Source organism: Aspergillus ibericus (genome assembly GCF_003184845.1).
Source record: "Aspergillus ibericus CBS 121593 unplaced genomic scaffold BO80scaffold_2, whole genome shotgun sequence".
Lineage (NCBI taxonomy): Eukaryota > Fungi > Ascomycota > Eurotiomycetes > Eurotiales > Aspergillaceae > Aspergillus > Aspergillus ibericus.
Window position 1 is genome coordinate 1,026,600 of NW_020292100.1, and position 18,085 is coordinate 1,044,684.

General features: G+C 53.0%; 6 protein-coding genes and 1 pseudogene across 7 annotated transcripts; 6 read left to right on the plus strand and 1 right to left on the minus strand.

Moving 5' to 3' along the window:
• Nucleotides 1–72: 72 nt before the first annotated feature.
• BO80DRAFT_t18 lies at nt 73–145 on the plus strand (annotated as a pseudogene). Its single transcript has one exon. The product of its transcript is annotated as a tRNA-OTHER (tRNA).
• Nucleotides 146–954: 809 nt separating this feature from the next.
• Nucleotides 955–1,698, plus strand: BO80DRAFT_460921 (uncharacterized protein). The gene is made up of 2 exons (XM_025722421.1): nt 955–1,475; nt 1,527–1,698. The coding sequence occupies exons 1-2, from the start codon at nt 1,056–1,058 to the stop codon at nt 1,569–1,571; spliced, it is 465 nt and encodes a 154-aa protein (XP_025580195.1). The 5' UTR covers nt 955–1,055; the 3' UTR covers nt 1,572–1,698.
• A 1,423-nt stretch (nt 1,699–3,121) lies between these two features.
• Nucleotides 3,122–8,566, plus strand: BO80DRAFT_344709 (clathrin heavy chain; the record flags this gene model as incomplete). Its single annotated transcript, XM_025715287.1, has 6 exons — nt 3,122–3,160; nt 3,234–3,254; nt 3,370–3,396; nt 3,478–3,849; nt 3,920–8,143; nt 8,210–8,566. 6 exons carry the CDS (start codon nt 3,122–3,124, stop codon nt 8,564–8,566), a joined length of 5,040 nt encoding a protein of 1,679 aa, XP_025580196.1.
• A 101-nt stretch (nt 8,567–8,667) lies between these two features.
• On the plus strand, nt 8,668–9,008 carry BO80DRAFT_83079 (uncharacterized protein). The gene has a single exon (XM_025724832.1). The coding sequence runs from the start codon at nt 8,768–8,770 to the stop codon at nt 8,939–8,941; it is 174 nt and encodes a 57-aa protein (XP_025580197.1). The 5' UTR covers nt 8,668–8,767; the 3' UTR covers nt 8,942–9,008.
• A 738-nt stretch (nt 9,009–9,746) lies between these two features.
• On the plus strand, nt 9,747–10,342 carry BO80DRAFT_83106 (uncharacterized protein). Its single transcript, XM_025724833.1, has one exon. The coding sequence runs from the start codon at nt 9,995–9,997 to the stop codon at nt 10,301–10,303; it is 309 nt and encodes a 102-aa protein (XP_025580198.1). The 5' UTR covers nt 9,747–9,994; the 3' UTR covers nt 10,304–10,342.
• A 549-nt stretch (nt 10,343–10,891) lies between these two features.
• Nucleotides 10,892–15,109, plus strand: BO80DRAFT_421072 (pyruvate carboxylase). The gene is made up of 3 exons (XM_025718518.1): nt 10,892–10,962; nt 11,191–14,778; nt 14,839–15,109. The coding sequence occupies exons 2-3, from the start codon at nt 11,308–11,310 to the stop codon at nt 14,944–14,946; spliced, it is 3,579 nt and encodes a 1,192-aa protein (XP_025580199.1). The 5' UTR covers nt 10,892–10,962; nt 11,191–11,307; the 3' UTR covers nt 14,947–15,109.
• Nucleotides 15,110–15,193: 84 nt separating this feature from the next.
• Nucleotides 15,194–17,518, minus strand: BO80DRAFT_498767 (putative carboxylesterase). The gene is made up of 4 exons (XM_025724150.1): nt 16,818–17,518; nt 16,733–16,756; nt 16,385–16,663; nt 15,194–16,322 (listed from the first exon to the last, which is right to left on the minus strand). The coding sequence occupies exons 1-4, from the start codon at nt 17,146–17,148 to the stop codon at nt 15,337–15,339; spliced, it is 1,620 nt and encodes a 539-aa protein (XP_025580200.1). The 5' UTR covers nt 17,149–17,518; the 3' UTR covers nt 15,194–15,336.
• Between the last annotated feature and the right edge of the window lie 567 nt (nt 17,519–18,085).

Sequence of the window (18,085 nt, forward strand, 5' to 3'; positions counted from 1 at the left end):
CACGCAGTGAAGCGGCCCCCTAGAATTTTGCCGGCTATATTGCAAAAGTCATCATTATGATTCTTATCTACATCTCCTATGTTTCAGTTGGTAAGGCTCATGATCATCAATCATGAGCTTCGCGGTTCGAATCCGCGTGGGGGTAATCTCCTTTTTTTGACCTTTTTTTATTTCCTTTAAGTGTAATTACCGTCGCCTCCTCCTTCTTTTCTCTCCCCTTAGAGGGGCGTTTAGGGGAAATGTGGCTTGCTTAACTTTGTTCTCATGCAACAAACGATCGCGGTTTGTCTGTCCCATCGGTCCAGCCAGTGCAGTACATACATAAGGCGATACCCAGGGAAATCCTTGTCATATCCGACGGGATCGCAAATGCAGGCCGGAGCAAGCTGCAGAATGTAGTCTGCATGCAAACCGATGCCTGGTAGCACGTCATCATGCTGGTTGGGACTTACCAGGGTGCTGTACTTCGTAGTGCCTTGCTGGGAGGTGCAGAGGTGCAGTGTTGATGTAGGCACCCGGAGATCCCGTACTTGCGGTCCCTTGCTTGATCGGGCATTTAGCATGGAAAGACTATTTTGAGGCTAATCCGTATACTAACATGGGAGCTGTATGATGTCTATCTTATCGTGATGGATGATTTTGCTCTTTTGCACGATGATGTTAATCGAATGATATATATCGGCAAGAAAACTAACGGACAGACGCCCCCTGCTCCAAGTTAGATGAACTAAATAGCGAAGAATCACCAGCTCACCAGCATTTAGAGGGTAAACTAGTCTATATCATCGTATAATTGTCTGGACCACTACGTAAGGACGATAAATGTAGGAAAGATAAAAGATCATCAACACTAAACCATTAGGCAGCCGCGCGTAGGCAGAAACTAGGCATCTTCGCAAATTGTATACTAAAGTTCCAATATAGTAAATCGGCTAATCGTTATTTCTATCATACTTCTAATAGTATACGTTTCACCGTTTGGTTAATTGTTTAATCTCCCCCAACATCATCCTGAATGCGACTCCAGTGCCCAGTCCTTTACGATCTCACCTGCAATGTCGACCACTAACATTAAAGACGAATCATCCAAGTTGCCTGAACAGCTATTCCTCGACTACCCGGTTGCGCACGTCCCGAACAAGAGCAGCAGACGATCATGGGTCGAACCATGGGCTTCGGAGTACTGCGCAGCCATCTCAGAAAAGCGGTATGGGGACGCCATCTGGGCACGATACAATATGGATGGAACAACAGTCGATGGCCAACTAAAAAGCCTCAGCATGACTAAGGATGGCACCATTGAGGAAGTTAGTGTTCCTGTATACGAAGTTATCATGGAAGATGCTCGAGGTTACGCAAAAGACTGCCCTGAACACTATCGGGACGCATTGCTGCTCTACAACACCACCAGCCCGAGCGATAGTCGGCGGGATATTATCGAAGGATTGACTCAGATTGACATTGGCTCGAACCTTGTGCGTCTGGCTGTTTCTTGATCTGGTAGAATATATACTTATATCATGAAGGTGACCCGGGCAATCTCATCACTTCGTGATATGCTTGGATTATAATAATGGCTGGTGTACACGGTAAGTTAGTGATGGAATCGCGTTGTGGGGTCAAAGTGATAGGAAAATGTCGAATAGAAGGAACGGAAGAGAGAAATAGAGGAGCTGTAAACTATCAAAGCAGCTGGAGGACAAAGCCTTTGTATGGAAAGACAATGAAAATAGTGTAACTGGGCAGTCAGAAGCTTCGAGATTCTTTGTTTCACTAGGGCTAAGATTTTTCTGGGAGTCAATTTACTGTGTACTACCTACCAAAGGCTTATGTGAATAAGAAGATAGCCTGGATTATGATACTTTACCTACCACTTCAGTCAGGGTCGAAGGGGAAGTAAGATCGGCTAGTCGAGGGTTTGGGATACTCCTACGGAGTACACCTGACGTCATAGTGTTTATGTCGGAGAATCCGGAGGTTGGGAATACGTACCACCAAACCAGTGATGCCTAGCCACACCAGTCACCAAGCACCTGGCTAGTGTCTCCGCTATCAAACAATACAAATCTACTGGCGTCTTAGCGGGCTACCTACTCATCCAGTAGTGGGTTGGCATATTAACCAATTTCCCATGCCTTGCCGCAGCGGGGTGGTATATTCGGATGCCCCCAATGGGATTCACAAGTGCGTCAATGGAGACCGAAAAATATGCGAGGACAGATCCATTCACAGATACACCATATATTTCCCAGTGTCAATTACCGAGCGGTGGACGAGTTCAAATTTATAACCCTTAGGGGCAAGGAATGGTTACAGCATGTACTACGTACGCTAGAGCTGGATGAACACGGAATTAGCCGTCTATTGTACTACTTGAAGATGCCAGTATATACTTATTCCTGGCCTAATTGACGCTGTTTGTTTAGACTCCATGTCGGACGGAGAAAGTACTGTAGCGGTTATAGCCTTGGAACGTCATTTCCTAGGCTTGGAGCAACAACCCGGATCGACATCTACCTTACTTGTCCAAATTAATCAATTCAGATGAGTCGGATTTCGAAGTGAATTGCCCAGCTCTCCAGGCCGCAGGAGAAGCAGCTTTCACCTGTTACCATGGTCATAGCTTGTTAAGACAGTATGGTACTGGAGAAGACACCTGTATACAAAGAAAGACCCGATGCCTCCACATGTAGAGCTCGGAGAAAAAAGCAAGCACCCAGGCCCAGAGCATGCCCACTATGCATTACTTTTCAATCCTACCTGAGCCTCATTCTAATAATAACGTCTGAACCTTAGAGCTCTTCTAGTTCGTCTTAGACAAGGCCGTTGGAGCCAGGTACCGCCCGGTACCCCTGGTGGTTGCACGTGACGCCACCCCCCATAAGCGACACCTCAGCAACGTGCCGGCCTCCTGAGGTCACTTTCCGCTTCCCCAGTCTCGCCTTCCCATTCCCCGATCCCATCTGAACTTCTCTACCTTCTCCTCCGCCCCCTCACCTCCTCTTTCCTCGCTCATACCCCCAATTCTCTTTTCTCGCTTTCATTTCCTTTGCTATCCGGCGGATCCCTTTGCGTGGCGTTTTGTTTGGTGGATGAGGTCGTCTTGCGGCCTTAGGTAAATATGGCTCCTCTACCGATCAAGTTTACGGAGCTTCTTAATGTGAGTAATGTCAACCCTGGGTCGTTGAATCGCCTGTGACATCGGAACTGACCATTATCTCCTATCCTCCCAGCTGACGGCTGCTGAAATTGCGGTACGTGTTGATGCTCAATCGGGCGATGGCCTTCCACGCCCAATCCGTGGAGACGCGCCCGCTCGTCCCTCCTAACTGTAGCTGGCCACTTTACTTACGTCTCACTTGCCTATAGCCGGCATCGATTGGTTTCAACTCATGTGTGAGTAGCTCCCTTAGGATTTCTTAACCGCATTGTCAACCCCGACACAAAAGCGCTAATGATGATATCACTGCTGGACAGACTCTAGAATCAGACCACTTCGTGTGTGTTCGGCAAAAGCTCAACGAAGAAGACAAGCCTCAAGTTATCATAATTAACCTGAAGAACAACAATGAGGTCATCAAGCGACCAATCAATGCGGATAGTGCTATCATGCACTATAACCGCAACATCATCGCTCTGAAGGCTCAAGGCCGCACAATCCAGATCTTCGACTTGACGGCGAAGCAGAAGCTGAAGTCAGCGGTCATGAATGAAGATGTTGTCTACTGGAAGTGGTTCAGTGAAAAATGCCTGGGCTTGGTGACAGAGTCCTCTGTTTACCACTGGGATGTCTTCGATCCCACCCAGTCTCAGCCAAATAAGGTTTTCGATAGGCTTCCCAACCTGAACGTACGTACATTTGATCTCGCTAGGTGATGGCGTACCCGTACACTTACTAACGCATGCTCTTTACTAACAGGGATGCCAAATTATCAATTACCGGGTCAACGATGACGAGAAATGGATGGTGGTGGTCGGCATCAGCCAGCAGCAAGGCCGCGTGGTGGGCTCAATGCAGCTTTTCTCCAAGGACCGTGGGATCTCGCAGTTCATTGAAGGCCACGCAGCTGCTTTTGCTTCGATCCGAGTCGAAGGGTCTCCTCTCGAACACAAGCTTTTTACCTTCGCTGTTCGGACGCAAACTGGTGCCAAATTGCAGATCGCTGAAATCGACCATCAGGAGCCAAACCCGAGGTTCCAGAAGAAGGCCGTGGAAGTATACTTCCCTCAAGAAGCGGTCAATGATTTCCCAGTTGCTATGCAGGTTTCCAGGAAGTACGATATCGTGTACCTGGTTACCAAATACGGCTTCATCCACCTCTATGACCTCGAGACCGGTACTTGCATTTTCATGAACCGCATCTCAAGCGAGACGATCTTCACTACTGCCCCCGACTCCGATTCTGCTGGTCTGGTCGGCGTAAATCGCAAGGGTCAAGTTTTGTCGGTCAGTGTCGACGAGGGTACTATCATCCAGTACTTGATGGAGAACCCAGCCATGTCTGGCCTCGCAGTGAAGCTTGCTTCCAAGGCAGGCCTTCCTGGTGCAGACCACCTGTACCAGCAGCAGTTCGACAACCTCATCGCACAAGGCAACTACTCCGAAGCCGCCAAGATCGCCGCCAACTCACCCCGTGGCTTCCTGCGTACTCCAGAGACCATCAACCGCTTCAAGAGCGCTCCTCAATCCGGGCAGGGAATGTCTGTCATCCTCCAGTATTTCGGTATGCTGTTGGATAAGGGCTCCCTGAACAAGTATGAAAGTGTTGAGCTCGTCCGTCCTGTCTTGCAACAAAACAGGAAGCACCTTCTTGAAAAGTGGATGCGTGAAAGCAAATTGGAAGGCTCCGAGGAACTTGGTGATATTGTTCGACCATATGATATGAACCTGGCCCTCAGTATCTACCTGCAGGCCAACGTGTCGCACAAGGTCATCGCTGGGTTCGCCGAGACGGGACAGTTTGACAAGATCCTCAGCTATTCGAAGCAGGTTGGATACCAGCCGGACTATACCCAGCTCTTGCAGCATATCGTTCGCGTGAACCCCGAAAAGGGTGCCGAATTTGCTTCTCAGCTTGCCAATGAGGAATCTGGTGCTCTTATCGATCTCGACCGCGTTGTGGATGTTTTCCTGTCCCAGAACATGATCCAGCAGGCGACTTCATTCTTGCTGGATGCTTTGAAGGATAACAAGCCCGAGCACGGCCACCTGCAGACACGCCTGCTTGAGATGAACCTTGTCAATGCCCCTCAGGTCGCTGATGCCATCCTCGGCAATGAGATCTTTACTCACTACGATCGCCCTCGTATCTCTCAGCTTTGTGAGAATGCCGGTCTCATCCAACGTGCGCTCGAGAACACCGACGACCCTGCCGCCATTAAGCGCAACATTGTCTGTACCGACAAGCTGAGCCCCGAGTGGTTGATGAGCTATTTCGGTCGCCTCTCGGTCGAGCAGACCCTTGACTGCTTGGACACCATGCTGCAGGTTAACATCCGCCAGAACTTACAAGCGGTCGTTCAGATCTGCACCAAGTTCTCCGACCTTTTGGGACCTGCTCAGCTTATCAGCCTACTCGAGAAATATCGTACCGCGGAAGGTCTTTACTTTTACCTTGGGAGCATTGTCAACCTTAGCGAGGATCCCGAGGTCCACTTCAAGTACATTGAGGCTGCTGCTGCTATGGGGCAGACCAACGAAGTTGAGCGCATTTGCCGTGAGAGCAACTACTACAACCCGGACAAGGTGAAGAACTTCCTAAAGGAAGCCAAGTTGACAGAGCAACTGCCATTGATCATCGTGTGCGATCGTTTCAACTTTGTCCACGACTTGGTTCTCTACCTTTACCAGAACCAGCAGTATAAATCCATCGAGGTGTACGTACAGCGTATCAACCCATCGCGCGCTCCCGCGGTCGTCGGCGGCCTGCTAGACGTTGATTGCGACGAGAGCATCATCAAGAACCTTCTCTCTACCGTCGATCCATCCGTGATTCCCATTGACGAGCTTGTCTCGGAGGTTGAGAGCAGAAACAGACTGAAGTTGCTTCTGCCCTTCCTTGAGGCTACTCTTGCCACGGGGAACCAGCAGCAGGCCGTCTACAACGCTCTTGCGAAGATCTACATCGATAGCAACAACAATCCCGAAAAGTTCCTCAAGGAGAACGATCTGTATGACACCCTGACTGTCGGAAAGTACTGTGAGAAACGTGATCCGAACCTGGCATACATCGCCTACCGCAAGGGACAGAATGATCTCGAACTGATCAATATCACCAACGAGAACGCCATGTACCGTGCCCAGGCGCGCTATCTTGTGGAGCGAGCCGATTCAGAAATCTGGTCTTTCGTTCTCAGTGAAAACAACCAGCACCGGCGCTCACTTGTCGACCAGGTCATTGCGACCGCGGTGCCCGAATCGACTGAGCCTGATAAGGTGTCAGTTGCTGTCAAGGCTTTCCTAGAAGCGGATCTGCCTGGTGAGCTGATTGAATTGCTCGAGAAGATCATCCTCGAACCCTCGCCATTCAGTGACAACGGCAGCCTGCAGAATCTGCTGATGCTTACTGCCGCTAAGGCTGATAAGAGTCGCTTGATGGACTACATTCATCAGCTCAACGAGTTCAGCCCTGACGAGATATCTGAGATGTGCATTTCGGTCGGCCTGTACGAGGAGGCGTTCGAGATCTACAAGAAGGTGAACAACTTCCTTGCTGCTGTCAATGTCTTGGTTGAGAACATTGTCAGCATTGACCGCGCACAAGAGTTTGCCGAGCGCGTCGAGTTGCCGGAGGTGTGGAGCAAAGTTGCCAAGGCCCAGCTGGATGGTCTTCGCGTGTCTGACTCAATCGAGTCCTATATTCGTGCTGGCGATGCCTCGAACTACAATGAGGTTATCGAAACGGCAACACATGCCGGAAAAGATGAAGATCTTGTTAAGTATCTTAAGATGGCCCGTAAGACTCTGCGCGAGCCTGCCATTGACACGGGTCTCGCATTCTGTTACGCCCGCCTTGATCAGCTTTCGGAGCTCGAGGACTTCTTGCGGACGACCAACGTTGCAGATATCGAGGCATCTGGTGACAAGGCCTACGAGGAAGGCTTCCACCAGGCCGCTAAGATCTTCTACACTAGCATCTCGAATTGGGCTAAGTTGGCAACGACATTGGTGCACCTGGAAGATTACCAGGCGGCAGTGGAGTGTGCACGCAAAGCCAACAGCGTCAAGGTCTGGAAGCAGGTCAACGAAGCATGTGTCAGCAAGAAGGAATTCCGTCTTGCCCAGATTTGCGGTCTCAACTTGATCGTTCATGCCGAAGAGCTGCAAGACCTTGTGCGTCAGTACGAGCGCAATGGCTACTTCGACGAACTCATTGCAGTTCTGGAGGCTGGTCTAGGCCTGGAACGGGCGCACATGGGCATGTTCACCGAGCTGGGTATTGCTCTCTCCAAGTATCACCCTGACCGCGTGATGGAGCACCTCAAGCTCTTCTGGTCTCGCATTAACATCCCCAAGATGATCCGGGCTTGCGAAGATGCAAACCTATGGCCGGAACTGGTCTTCTTGTACTGCCACTACGACGAATGGGACAACGCTGCACTGGCAATGATGGAGCGTGCTGCCGACGCCTGGGAGCACCACTCTTTCAAGGACATTATTGTCAAGGTGGCCAACCTGGAGATCTACTACCGTGCGCTTAACTTCTACCTGCAGGAGCAGCCCCTGCTACTCACCGACCTGCTGCAGGTGCTCACTGCTCGAATTGACGTCAACCGCGTCGTGCGCATTTTCCAGGCTTCGGATAACATTCCCTTGATCAAGCCCTTCTTGCTCAATGTGCAAACACAGAACAAGAGGGCAGTGAATGATGCCATTAACGATCTTCTGATTGAGGAGGAGGATTACAAGACTCTCCGCGATTCGGTAGATAACTACGACAACTTCGATGCGGTGGCACTTGCCCAGCGACTGGAGAAGCATGATCTCATCTTCTTCCGCCAGGTCGCAGCCAACATCTACCGCAACAATAAGCGCTGGGAGAAGTCTATCGCCTTGTCGAAGCAGGACAAGCTCTACAAGGATGCCATTGAGACTTCCGCTATTTCCGGGAAGTCTGAGGTTGTCGAGGAGCTTCTTCGCTATGTAAGTTCAATTCACCTTCTTTCCAGTCCCATTGTTTCTTAGAATCTTTTCTGACTGTGCTCTTAGTTCGTGGACATTGGCAGCCGCGAGTGCTATGTTGGAATGCTGTATGCTTGCTACGATCTCATCCGGCCTGACGTGATCCTGGAGCTTTCGTGGCGCCACGGCCTCCATGACTTCACTATGCCGTTCATGATCAACTTCCTGTGTGAGCAGACACGCACAATCGAGATGCTTAAGAAGGATAACGAGGAACGGAAGGCACGGGAAGTGACCCAGAAGACGGAGGAGGACAACACCCCGATTCTGGGTGGCACGCGGTTGATGTTGACCCAGGGCCCGGCTGCGCCGGCGCCAAGTCCCATGGCGTTTGGCCAGGCCAACGGCATCGCTCCGCAGGCGACTGGGTTCCGCCCTTTCTAGTTCAACGTTTGTTACGCACCCCTTCGTGATCATTTTGAATAACACACTGTATGTATAGCATGAGCGATGGTTGATCTGCTGCCGGATGAGGGTGGGACAAGCTATTGTGCATAGATAATGGCTGGATGGACTTGTGTCAGCTGACGGGTCCGCTGTTCCGCCCGGTCGGGCTTTCTTACTTTACTTGATCCTTATCCATTTATGGATCCGTTTGTACTCCTCTTCTTTGACGATTTCCTGCTCATTTCACCTACAACTTTATCCCTCTTGATGTATTTCATAGGCTTTGAAAATCCGTGTATTCAGTTTCCGGGACTCTGGGCGGTCACGGGCTTTGTCGTACTTAATAAAATCTTATTTGAGGTTCGATCCTAATTCGAGATTCGGGCCGTAGGCCCGATGCACAGGTGGTTGGGGTTTCGGGAGTGGAAGGCGAATGATCTACGACTGGATCTCGGCAGATGGCGCCGTGGATGGGGTAAGCCCATCCCCAAGGACACTTATAATACTGACCGGAGCAAGATCCTCGGTAGTCTGTGCTGCTAGATACTCCTACGCTAGGCTTAACAGCGATCTGGGATCTGAAATCCCTAGATGAACGCGTTCGGTTGAATGGAAGGGCCTAGTCGTAAGGGTGTCAGGGAAAGGATTTAGACCGACCAAGGAGGATTGGAGGAACAGCCGAATGGACGGGCAGGGGATCAGTGACGTTTTGGGCGGAGGGTGTGTGCGGACGAGGATGCAGCGATAAGCAATTATCCCGGGGTGACGGACGGATGGAGGAGGGGATCCTGCAGCGGAGAGGACACCCGAGTACGGAGGAGGGTGGATGTACGGAGTAAACGATGGTATATATGCAATCCTCCAACGAGGCTCGATTGGCTCTACTACAGAGTTGTCTCTACGGCACCAGGAGCCGAAGGCGTACCTTATCACATGCCGTTTCATAATGCCAATTATCCGATAATAATTGGGCAAGATTAGGGACTGGCGCACCAGGGGGAACACCAAGCAGATCTAGAACCGGAGATGAGAGGCCCGGTGTGAGATTAGGGAAGGCAGGGCTTGTCCCGGCGGGTGGGATTTTCTGCAGCCAGGTCATGGGAACCGGTGGAAAACCAGACTATCGATGGAGTTGGCCATCCTCTCCGGCGTGGTTTCACTTTATATGGGCGGATGGGTAACGCTACCCTCCTCAATGGGGAAATTGCCCCCAGAAGAAAGCCGACAAAAGGGCTTGCTGAGGAGCTACTGAGCCGACTCGCTGGATGCAATAGTTCCTGCTTGTCCGAGGTAGATCATATAACTACTACTATGTAAGTCCTTAGCAGCCCGGCCTAGACACCACCCGTCGGAGCGGGGATGTGCGACGATCGCTGAAGCTGCCAAGCTGATAGATGCTCTTTGGATCGGTGGAAAAAGGGCACAATGCAGCTACGCCCCAAAGTACGGACACCGAGCTGGTGTGCTCGGATGATTCTTGCCAGCTCCTGGATGAAGATCCCCGTCGCCTATTGCCGGAGATGCGGTGGGGAGGGTCTGGGTTCGGTTCGTTTACTGACGGCTGATGATATCAGGGCTGGAGGGCCAATGCTGTTAGGTAACCTTGACGAGACGTCGTCGTCCCGCGCTGGGATTCAGACGCTGGCCAGAATTAGCCCGAGCACCCGAGGTAGCAAGAGAACGCGATGCCTGAACCACCCGACACGCATTCGGTTATCCATGAAGGAGCAATAGACGATGAGGATGGGATAGGTGTAAGAGAGTCATCGTGTGCAGCTGGTGTTGGCGCGGTACGGGCCATTGAGACACCGTCAGAAGCGATGATCCAACCTTGGACAAATCCCCACCAAACTGTAATGTGCTTGACAGCCAATTATCCGGACGAACGGAGGCTGCACCGCTGCCCTGCCCGGGAGAAGCAAAGAAGCAGCAAAGAAAAAAGAAATGGCAGGACGGGCATGACATCCATGGGTCACCATCCCACATGCTGCAGCCCGGTGTGCCGGTGAGACTCGAGCGTCTGGGGGGCGCTTACTAGTGCCGTCACGAAATTACCAATCCTCCTCCGGACTGGCGCCACTTCACTATGGCGATAGCTTACCATCCAGCGCCCCGCGGTGTAATTTGATTACATTACCACCTGCCAATCATGCCGCAGCGTCATCGTCCTCCGGGATCCCCTCCTCCGCCTTGGGTTGTCCTGCCCCTCCGCTCCTCTGCTGCAGCAACTGCTGCCGGGCTGCCGGGGGGGCCGCATCCAAGTACTTCAATGCCCTCGTCGCCTCCTCCTCGACTACCTCCCCCTCCTCTTTTTTTAAACTCCTTCTCTTTCTCCTCGAGTAATTCTCCTAAATCAACGACCATCCTCCATCCTCCCTTCCTCTTTCCCTCGGGTGAGTAGCCGATCCCCAATTGAGCTTCCTAATCCTCCCACTCTTTCCCCGCGCTTTCCCTCGCCTTCCCGTTCCGCAACCGGGCCATTTTCTTCCCCGGAAGCACCTTCTCCCCAAGTGACTCACTCACCCATTCTGCTCCATTCCTCCTCCCATTCTGGCTTGCTTTTATCCCGAGCATCATTGGTTCAGTCGGCTAACTCGTGCATTTATTTCCCCTCGCCCCAGCCCCTGTGCCTTCTCTCTTTCTAGAACCTCTTGAACAGCTCCCTCCCCTCTCCCTCCCATCCCTCCTCCATCCTCCTCCCCCGCCTCACATCTTCCCATCCTTATCACACATTCGCCATGGCTGCTCCCCGTCAGCCCGAGGAGGCGGTTGATGACGCCGAGTTCATCGATGATCACCATGACCACCACCGGGATTCCGTTCATACCCGTCTGCGTGCCAACTCGGCCATCATGAAGTTCCAGAAGATCCTCGTCGCTAACCGTGGTGAAATCCCCATTCGTATCTTCCGGACGGCCCACGAGCTGTCCCTCCAGACCGTTGCCGTCTACTCGCATGAGGATCGTCTCTCCATGCACCGTCAAAAGGCCGATGAGGCCTACATGATCGGCCACCGCGGCCAATATACCCCGGTCGGAGCCTACCTGGCCAGTGACGAGATCGTCAAGATTGCTCTCGAGCATGGCGTGCACCTGATCCACCCCGGTTATGGTTTCCTGTCCGAGAACGCCGACTTTGCCCGTAAGGTCGAGGCGGCCGGCATGGTCTTCGTCGGCCCCACCCCCCACACTATCGATAGCCTCGGTGACAAGGTCTCCGCCCGTCAGCTGGCCATGAGCTGTGACGTGCCCGTCGTGCCCGGTACCCCCGGCCCCGTCGAGCGCTACGAGGAGGTCAAGGCCTTCACCGACACCTACGGCTTCCCCATCATCATCAAGGCCGCCTTTGGTGGTGGTGGCCGTGGTATGCGTGTCGTCCGCGACCAGGCCGAACTGCGTGATTCCTTCGAGCGTGCCACCTCCGAGGCCCGCTCTGCCTTTGGCAACGGCACCGTTTTCGTCGAGCGTTTCCTCGACCGCCCCAAGCACATTGAAGTCCAGCTCCTGGGTGACAACCACGGCAACGTCGTCCACCTGTTCGAGCGTGACTGCTCCGTCCAGCGTCGCCACCAGAAGGTCGTTGAGATTGCACCGGCCAAGGATCTGCCTGCCGATGTCCGTGACCGCATCCTGGCTGATGCCGTCAAGCTGGCCAAGTCCGTCAACTACCGCAACGCCGGTACTGCGGAGTTCCTGGTCGACCAGCAGAACCGCTACTACTTCATTGAGATCAATCCCCGTATTCAGGTGGAGCACACCATCACTGAGGAGATCACGGGTATCGATATCGTTGCTGCCCAGATCCAGATCGCCGCAGGCGCTACACTGGAGCAGCTGGGCCTGACCCAGGACCGCATCTCCACTCGTGGATTTGCGATCCAGTGCCGTATCACCACCGAGGACCCCTCCAAAGGTTTCTCTCCCGACACCGGTAAGATTGAAGTCTACCGTTCGGCCGGTGGTAACGGTGTCCGTCTGGATGGTGGAAACGGTTTTGCCGGTGCCATCATCACTCCTCACTACGACTCCATGCTGGTCAAGTGTACCTGCCGTGGTTCCACATACGAAATTGCCCGCCGTAAGGTCGTCCGTGCCCTGGTTGAGTTCCGTATCCGTGGTGTGAAGACCAACATCCCCTTCCTTACCTCCCTGCTCAGTCACCCCACGTTCGTGGACGGTACCTGCTGGACCACTTTCATTGACGACACCCCTGAGCTGTTTGCCCTCGTCGGCAGTCAGAACCGTGCTCAGAAGCTGTTGGCGTATCTGGGTGACGTGGCTGTCAATGGCAGCAGCATCAAGGGCCAGATGGGCGAGCCCAAGCTCAAGGGCGATATCATCAAGCCCGTCCTCCTCGACGAGGCAGGCAAGCCCATCGACGTCTCTGTCCCCGCTACCAAGGGTTGGAAGCAGATCCTGGACCAGGAGGGTCCCGAGGCCTTTGCCCGCGCCGTACGTGCTAACAAGGGCTGCTTGATCATGGACACCACCTGGCGTGACGCCCACCAGTCGCTGCTGGCAACTCGTGTGCGTACCATTGACCTCTTGAACATTGCTCACGAGACGAGCCACGCCCTCGCCAACTCTTACAGTTTGGAATGCTGGGGTGGTGCCACCTTCGACGTTGCCATGCGTTTCCTGTACGAGGACCCCTGGGACCGCCTGCGCAAGCTGCGTAAGGCCGTCCCCAACATCCCCTTCCAGATGTTGCTGCGTGGTGCAAACGGAGTTGCCTACTCTTCTCTCCCTGACAACGCCATCTACCACTTCTGTAAGCAGGCCAAGAAGTGTGGTGTCGACATCTTCCGTGTCTTTGACGCCCTCAACGATGTTGACCAGCTCGAGGTCGGTATCAAGGCTGTCCACGCCGCTGAGGGTGTTGTCGAGGCCACCATCTGCTACAGTGGTGACATGCTGAACCCCAGCAAGAAGTACAACCTCCCCTACTACTTGGGCCTTGTGGACAAGGTGGTCCAATTCAAGCCCCATGTCCTGGGTATCAAGGATATGGCTGGTGTGCTGAAGCCTCAGGCTGCTCGCCTGTTGATCGGCTCCATTCGCGAACGCTACCCCGACCTTCCCATCCACGTGCACACTCACGACTCTGCCGGTACCGGTGTGGCGTCCATGATTGCTTGCGCCCAGGCTGGTGCCGATGCTATCGATGCCGCCACGGACAGCCTTTCTGGCATGACCTCCCAGCCCAGCATCGGTGCCATCCTCGCCTCTCTCGAGGGAACAGAGCAAGACCTTGGTCTTAACTCCGCTCAGGTGCGCGCTCTTGACACCTATTGGGCACAGCTGCGCCTGCTCTACTCGCCATTCGAGGCGGGTCTGACGGGCCCCGACCCCGAAGTTTACGAACACGAAATCCCCGGTGGTCAGTTGACCAACCTGATCTTCCAGGCCAGTCAGCTTGGTCTGGGCCAGCAGTGGGCGGAGACGAAGAAGGCCTACGAGGCTGCCAACGACCTGTTGGGCGATGTCGTCAAGGTCACTCCCACTTCCAAGGTGGTCGGTGACTTGGCCCAGTTCATGGTTTCGAACAAACTGAGCGCCGAAGATGTGGTCGCTCGCGCAGGCGAGCTCGACTTCCCTGCTTCCGTGCTGGAGTTCCTCGAGGGTCTCATGGGCCAGCCTTACGGTGGGTTCCCCGAGCCCCTGCGCTCGCGCGCTCTGCGCGACCGTCGCAAGCTTGACAAGCGTCCTGGACTCTACCTGGAGCCTTTGGACTTGGCCAAGATCAAGAGCCAGATCCGGGAGAAGTTCGGTGCCGCCACCGAATACGACGTGGCCAGTTTTGCTATGTACCCCAAGGTCTTCGAGGACTACAAGAAGTTCGTCGCCAAGTACGGTGATCTGTCCGTCCTGCCCACGCGTTACTTCTTGGCCAAGCCCGAGATCGGCGAGGAATTCCACGTCGAGCTGGAGAAGGGTAAGGTGCTGATCCTCAAGTTGCTGGCCATCGGTCCCCTCTCCGAGCAGACCGGTCAGCGTGAGGTCTTCTACGAAGTCAATGGTGAGGTTCGTCAGGTCAGTGTCGACGACAAGAAGGCTTCTGTCGAGAACACAGCCCGCCCCAAGGCTGAGGTGGGCGACAGCAGCCAGGTCGGTGCTCCTATGAGCGGTGTGGTCGTGGAGATCCGCGTCCACGATGGCTTGGAAGTCAAGAAGGGCGACCCGCTTGCAGTCCTCAGCGCCATGAAGATGGTATGTGTATATCCCAGTCTATCAACACAGTTTGCTTGATCCGGTGCTAACGCTCATTAGGAAATGGTTATCTCGGCCCCCCACAGCGGCAAGGTCTCCAGCTTGCTGGTCAAGGAAGGTGACTCGGTCGATGGCCAGGATCTCATCTGCAAGATCACCAAGGCCTAGAGTAAACATTGTTACGAAGAGTCCACGAATTGAAAAAGCTAATGCCGAGGTTGACGTCTACATCTGGCGTAATGCCGTCTATGTTGAACAAGGACTGCATGTTTCTGATATTTAGATTAGAGCGTTCTCTGTGCTTATGAATTGTTTTGGGTTGGGTTTGGGTTACGTCCATTTTGCTTCATATTTTATTCATAAGGACTGGTTGTTAAGGACATACTTTGTGCACAAAATGAATGACCAAATGATTCGAGTACTTCCATTCCAACGTGTGCATAAATGATCATCGTAGCTTAAGCAGGTATCCTAAAACAATATTGTATGAGAGATCTCGATATACATGCACCGAGTATACAGTATTCTAGATCGAAAAGTAAGGTCTACGTGGGCATCTTAGAGTTTCGCATTAGAGGCATCGGGTTCGCCCACCTCACGCAATGCCTTCCAGACCCGTATTGCCTCATCCCAGCACGCATCCTGCACAACCTGAACCGATCCATCGGGTTTCAAAGTCCTCAATTCTCGATGACTAGTTGTTCCCCACTGGATGTCCACTTCACCATGAACAAAATTGATGAAAGGATCGATCAGGGCACGTCGGACGATGGTCTTTTCCTCAGGCTTAAGCACCTCCCCATTGCCCCAGAACCAGATATACTGATCGGTAGAATGGGTAACACCCCAGCTCGGCGGAACAGACGTGTCAGCGCACTTGACCCGATACTCAATGCGGTAGCGATAGAGTAGATGAGACGCCCCACCACTGGCGAGGGCATGGATCAGTCCCCGTTGCATGTGGTGAACTTGCATGTTAGCGTAGATGCGGCCGAAGGCATCGTTGTCCCAGTTCTTGCAACATGCTGGCAGCTTGCCGTCCGGGTAATGGAGTTTGAGGATGGTGTCGACTACGGGACGGGGGTAGTCGGCTAGGAGTCTTTGGCGGAGAGACGGGAGGGTGTTTTGGGGAGGGAACCAAACTGCGTAGAGGTGACGTTCGTCGCGGCATTCGCCGAGCATGATACGGACGTTTCGGGCGGAGAGTTTACGAGCGAAGTCGCCGTTGTCTAACGATTTGAAGAGAGTGGGCTGGATGAAGACCGAGTCGGAAGTTGGACGGTATTGGTGGAGTTCAACGCTCGTGGCAGCGGAGAGGAGGGTCTCTGGTGGGGTGGAGCGGAGTCGGGAGAGTTTCTCGGTCCAGGGAAGAGCGGCAGGGATCTCGAGGGCCGAGAGGAGTTGGTTGAACTGTACTTGTGCTGATGCTGGGTTTTTGGGCTGGACGGCAGCTGCGTTGGACCAGATGCAGGCACGTTTAATGATAGCTTGGTCGTCAGGAAATTGGAGGTCGTAGGCTAATTGGTAGAATGTGGAGTAGGCGCCTGGTGGTGTAGTTAGGTTAGAATGGTGAGCTTTGCTTTTTTGAAGAATTCGAAACACTTACCGGCTGAGTATCCAGAGACGGTGATCTGGGAAGGGTCGCCTCCGAAGAGGCCAATGTTGTCCCTGGTCCATTCGAGGGCTTGACGTTGGTCCCAAAATCCGTAGTTGCCTACTGTTTCTCCCACCGTGGAGGCATCTTCTTCGATCTCTGAGGAGTATAGGAACCCAAAGACGTTTAAACGGTAGGCAGGTACAACAACGATGGCATTGAGGCCAGCATCACCTAGTAGGGCTGCGGGCGAGAACCCGTTTGGGTGGCCGAATTGTAGCCAACCACCGTCTGTATGTGTAATTCGTTAGTATTGGATGACAAAAGATGTCGCTGTATTCTCGAAGAGGGTGCGCATACGGATGAAAAAGAGAACGGGCCACCCTAAAGCAACTTTTTGTTAGCTTTGGTTGTTTCGCGCAATAATTGACGTCTTGACACTTACCTCCCTTAGGAGGTTCGCCCAGAGGTACCCAAACAGTGGACTGAAAACAATCCTCCGTGAACCCCTTGGGGTAGGGATGATTCATGAAGCTGGGTTGTGGACAGACCGCAGTGTCTCCATCGCAGGAAGCGGGTCGGTCTTTCGTGCCATAGGAATAGGATTCAGGAAGCTTTTGAGCCTTCCGCCATCTTTCAGGGGGAGGTAGAGCATACCGAACGCCTCCAAAGTAGTGACAGAGAGGCTTGTCAGTCGCGCTCGAGTGCAGCGTGACGCCCTGAATGTAGCCGCGATGGGCAAGTGATTTCAAATAGGGATGTCGAGAAGTCTCCATGTCTGTTGTAGTGGTCCGGGGATTTTGGTACGGATGACGGGCTGTCTTGGAGCTAGTTGGATTCTTTGGCGATTAAGTAGGCGTCGAAGAGCGTGCCCACACGAGGTTCAATGGCTTGATATATACTTGGGAGGGCGAATCCTGAGCTACTGGATCTCCGCACGAGGGGTGCCTCGTTGTATTTCGGGCCGTCAGTATATATAGATAAGGATCTGGTCAGTAGCCGAAACGATAGCAAGTAGTGGAGAATAAGGAAGGAATCCAACAAATCCCAGAGGAACCGAAATAAAGATTAGCTTGTCGGCAAATATAGCCTATGGCGTGATGAGATATAACCGGAAAAAAGAGGGAATTCGGACACCGAAGGATGATAAATGGTAGGCTGGGCGAGAGATATCGAAGCCGCCTGCGGGGAAATCCGAGGTCGTTCCGCATCGGCTCCAGATTTGGACCCCGTTTATTGCCTGAGGCAGACATGCATTGGCTGCCATCTTGGACACAGGCGGTCGGATCATTGAACGAGTCCCCCTCCTATTGCTCCTTCTTCCTGCTTCATTCAATACTCCTCAAAGTAAGTTTGGAGCCAGTACGTTCTAGAGCACGATTCCGAGGCCGATCCAAAAGACTAACAGGTGCCAATAACTAGCTAGCCCAGTCTTCGTTTTCACCGCGAAAATCGCAATTTCATATAGTACGTGCAGGATATTGGGTGACAAAGCCTCACAGGAAAAGGATAGTTATCTTGGTTTACGTTGTCTCTCCCTGCACGGTCGAGACATTGCGATCCCCGCATCTGCCAAAACACCCGACGTCAGCTGTCATGGCGATCGCCCATCGGCACACGACCAAAGAATGTACATGGTTCCATTGGATAATATTCAGTTGGAAGAGCTGATTAATCTCAATTGTCCTGTGACCCTCTGGAGCGCCATCCGTG

Bases quoted from the DNA above. Each gene is read 5' to 3' on its own strand.
- BO80DRAFT_460921 (XM_025722421.1), top strand. From the start codon at position 1,056: ATGTCGACCACTAACATTAAAGACGAATCATCCAAGTTGCCTGAACAG. The intron at 1,476-1,526 runs GTGCGTCTGGCT...TATATCATGAAG, and splicing joins TTGACATTGGCTCGAACCTT to GTGACCCGGGCAATCTCATC.
- BO80DRAFT_83079 (XM_025724832.1), top strand. From the start codon at position 8,768: ATGGATCCGTTTGTACTCCTCTTCTTTGACGATTTCCTGCTCATTTCA.
- BO80DRAFT_83106 (XM_025724833.1), top strand. From the start codon at position 9,995: ATGCAGCTACGCCCCAAAGTACGGACACCGAGCTGGTGTGCTCGGATG.
- BO80DRAFT_421072 (XM_025718518.1), top strand. From the start codon at position 11,308: ATGGCTGCTCCCCGTCAGCCCGAGGAGGCGGTTGATGACGCCGAGTTC. The intron at 14,779-14,838 runs GTATGTGTATAT...AACGCTCATTAG, and splicing joins TCCTCAGCGCCATGAAGATG to GAAATGGTTATCTCGGCCCC.
- BO80DRAFT_498767 (XM_025724150.1), bottom strand. From the start codon at position 17,148: ATGGAGACTTCTCGACATCCCTATTTGAAATCACTTGCCCATCGCGGC. The intron at 16,757-16,817 runs GTAAGTGTCAAG...AAGTTGCTTTAG, and splicing joins GGGCGAACCTCCTAAGGGAG to GGTGGCCCGTTCTCTTTTTC. The intron at 16,323-16,384 runs GTAAGTGTTTCG...CTACACCACCAG, and splicing joins CGTCTCTGGATACTCAGCCG to GCGCCTACTCCACATTCTAC.